Source organism: Xiphias gladius, chromosome 15, assembly GCF_016859285.1.
Source record: "Xiphias gladius isolate SHS-SW01 ecotype Sanya breed wild chromosome 15, ASM1685928v1, whole genome shotgun sequence".
Lineage (NCBI taxonomy): Eukaryota > Metazoa > Chordata > Actinopteri > Istiophoriformes > Xiphiidae > Xiphias > Xiphias gladius.
Genome location: NC_053414.1, coordinates 16402017 through 16404401, shown reverse-complemented (window position 1 = coordinate 16404401; position 2385 = coordinate 16402017). Strand labels below are relative to the sequence as shown.

Here is a 2385-nt window from a genome sequence, read left to right as displayed (position 1 = left end):
TCTTAGAGACGGTCTACTTTTTTCATCTGCTCGGTGAGCGCGTCCATTCCTTTCTGCGGGGGCTGCAACGATCATCCTGTTTATTAAAAGTGACTCGCAGCTCGATGCTCACCCCGTCACCGTGGATCCATTTAAACACACTTGTAAAAATCACGCCTTCGTCCGATTTTTGCCGGCTGAGAAGACACGGCAGCCCAGCATACGGACTGTTTTATCGCCAGTCGGGCTTTGCGCACCCCTCCGCTGCGCGGCGGTGGGAGCGGCTGGAATAACCTTGGTGTGAGCCAGTTGAGCGGCTGGAGAGAAGAGTGAGAGGCTGCTCGTTACGGTGGCGGAACATCAGCAATCGCAGGCGTGAACATGGCGGAGACGGTACGCTCGCTCTTCGACTACCGGGAACCACACAGACTGGACAGCGACGGAGAGGGCGTCAAACCGGCGCCGCCACTGCGGGGGTGAGGGAGTAAATTAATTACGACTGTACAGAATAGTGGAAAACTGTGTCATGATAGTGTTTTCCTCTTCAATGACAGCCAGACTCGGGTGGGTGTGTGCGCGCATGTTTGTGTGAGGGTGTTTTTGATGGAGCTAAAGTTGTAAACATACGATAATTGTCAGGTTTGTCAGTGAGTAAAAGTCCAGCAGAAAGAAATTACGCGAGAAAGTCGCTTGTCTGTCTCATGCTAGCTTGTTTTTTTTAAAGCGTTAATTCCACCTTACAGAGCAGCTCCAAAGAGGTGTGTGCGCGCGTGTGCGAGTTCGCCTCTGTGTACATGTGCGCGCGTGTGTATGTGTCTGACACTGAATTCACTTATTGAATGTGTGTTTTTGAATGACAGGATAAAGCAGATTTAACCAATACACACTATTTCTACAGAAAACAACATGTCATGTACCTTGAATTAATACTTTTTTCAGGTAAACCGGAAAAGCTGAAGTTTAATTACAGTGTTGTGTCTTAAACCGTAAATATCAAAAGTTTTCAGGAACATAGCTCATACAGTAATGCAAATGTTCAATTTCACAAAGTTAGAAAAATGTTGGAATTAATATACTGTCAGAGCCTCCCCCTGTGTGTGTGTGTGTGTGTGTGTGTGTGTTTATGTGTGTGTCTCTGTAAGTGCGCGCTCTCGCCTCTGTGTAGTGTGCGCGTGCGTGTGTGTGTGGTTGTGTGAGAGAAAGACACACACACAGGGAGGGGGAGAGAGCGTGAGAGAGAAAGGAACAGCTCTGTGTGTGTGTGTGTGTGTGTGTGTGTGTGTGTGTGTGTGTGTGTGTTTGTGTGTGTGTGAGTGTGTGTGAGTGTGAGAGAGAGAGGGAGGGAGGGGGAGTGGTGTGTGTGAGGGGGGTTGGGGAGTGGAGTGTAACTGTGTGTGTTTGTGTGTGTCTGTGTGTGTGTGTGTGTGTGTGTGTGTGTGTGTGTGTGTGTTTCTGCATGTGTGTGTGTGTGTGTGTGTGTGTGTGTGTGTGTGTGTGTGTGTGTGTACTAGAGCAGAGGAAGGAGGAGGGAGTGTGTGTGTGTGAGGGATGGGAGGGGGAGAGAGTGTGCGTGACAGAGACAGACACTGAGTGTGTGTGAGTGTGTGAGTGAGATGGGGAGAGGGAGGGGGAGCACTGTGTAAGGAGTGTGTGACAAAGAGAACAGGAGTGTGTGTGTGTGTGTGTGTGTGTAGTATTGAGTGGAGTGAGTGAGTGAGTGAGTGAGTGAGTGAGTGAGTGTGTGTGTGGTTCTGTGAGTTTGTGTATGGTTGAGAGATTGAGAAAGTCTGTGTGTGTTGGGAAGACAGGGTGTGTTTGAGAGAAGGGAAAATGTTTTTTCACAGAGTGTATGTTTGCATGTATCCATGCCTGTTATTGTTTGTGAGTGTGAGTGTGTGTGAGTGTGTGTGTGTGTGTGTGTGTGTGAGAGAGAGAGAGAGAGAGAGAGAGAGAGTGAAAGGGATAAAAGAAACTAATAGTGTGTGTGTGCATGTGTGGAAAAAAAGAGTTAGGAATAAAGGTGTGTTTACTGTGTGGCAGAAGAGAGAGACAGAGAGAGAAAGGATTGTGAGAGACTGTGAAGGACGTGTGTGTGTGTATGTACGTGAGAAGGAGCATATAAAAAGTGTATGTGTGTGTGTGCGTGTATGTGTGTGTATGTGTGAGAGACAGAGATAGAGGGGAAGTGTGTTAGAGGCACAGGGAAGGGGAGGGGAGAGTGTGTTTGCGCATACGTGTGTGTTAGGAGAGTGGGGGAGGGAATGTGAGTGTTTGTTTGTGTGTGTGTGTGTGAGTGAGTGAGAGAGAGAGAGAGCAAGAGAGACAGAGAGGGATGGGAGGTGTGTGTCTGTGTGTGAGCATGAAGGACTGTGTTTATGTGTAACCAAGTGGCGTGTGGGTTTCAGG

The 2385-nt window shown here is 48.4% G+C and overlaps 1 protein-coding gene across 3 annotated transcripts in view; it reads left to right on the top strand.

Moving 5' to 3' along the window:
- The first annotated feature begins 313 nt into the window (after positions 1-313).
- The window catches only part of si:dkey-117m1.4 (serine/arginine repetitive matrix protein 1), a 19042-nt gene continuing 16970 nt past the window's right edge, over positions 314-2385 (top strand). For all 3 annotated transcript variants that reach the window (XM_040146263.1, XM_040146265.1, XM_040146262.1), the window contains exon 1: positions 314-455. In XM_040146263.1, the coding sequence (XP_040002197.1) occupies positions 361-455 (95 nt within the window). In that variant the 5' untranslated portion in view covers positions 314-360. The remainder of the gene's footprint in view (positions 456-2385) is intronic.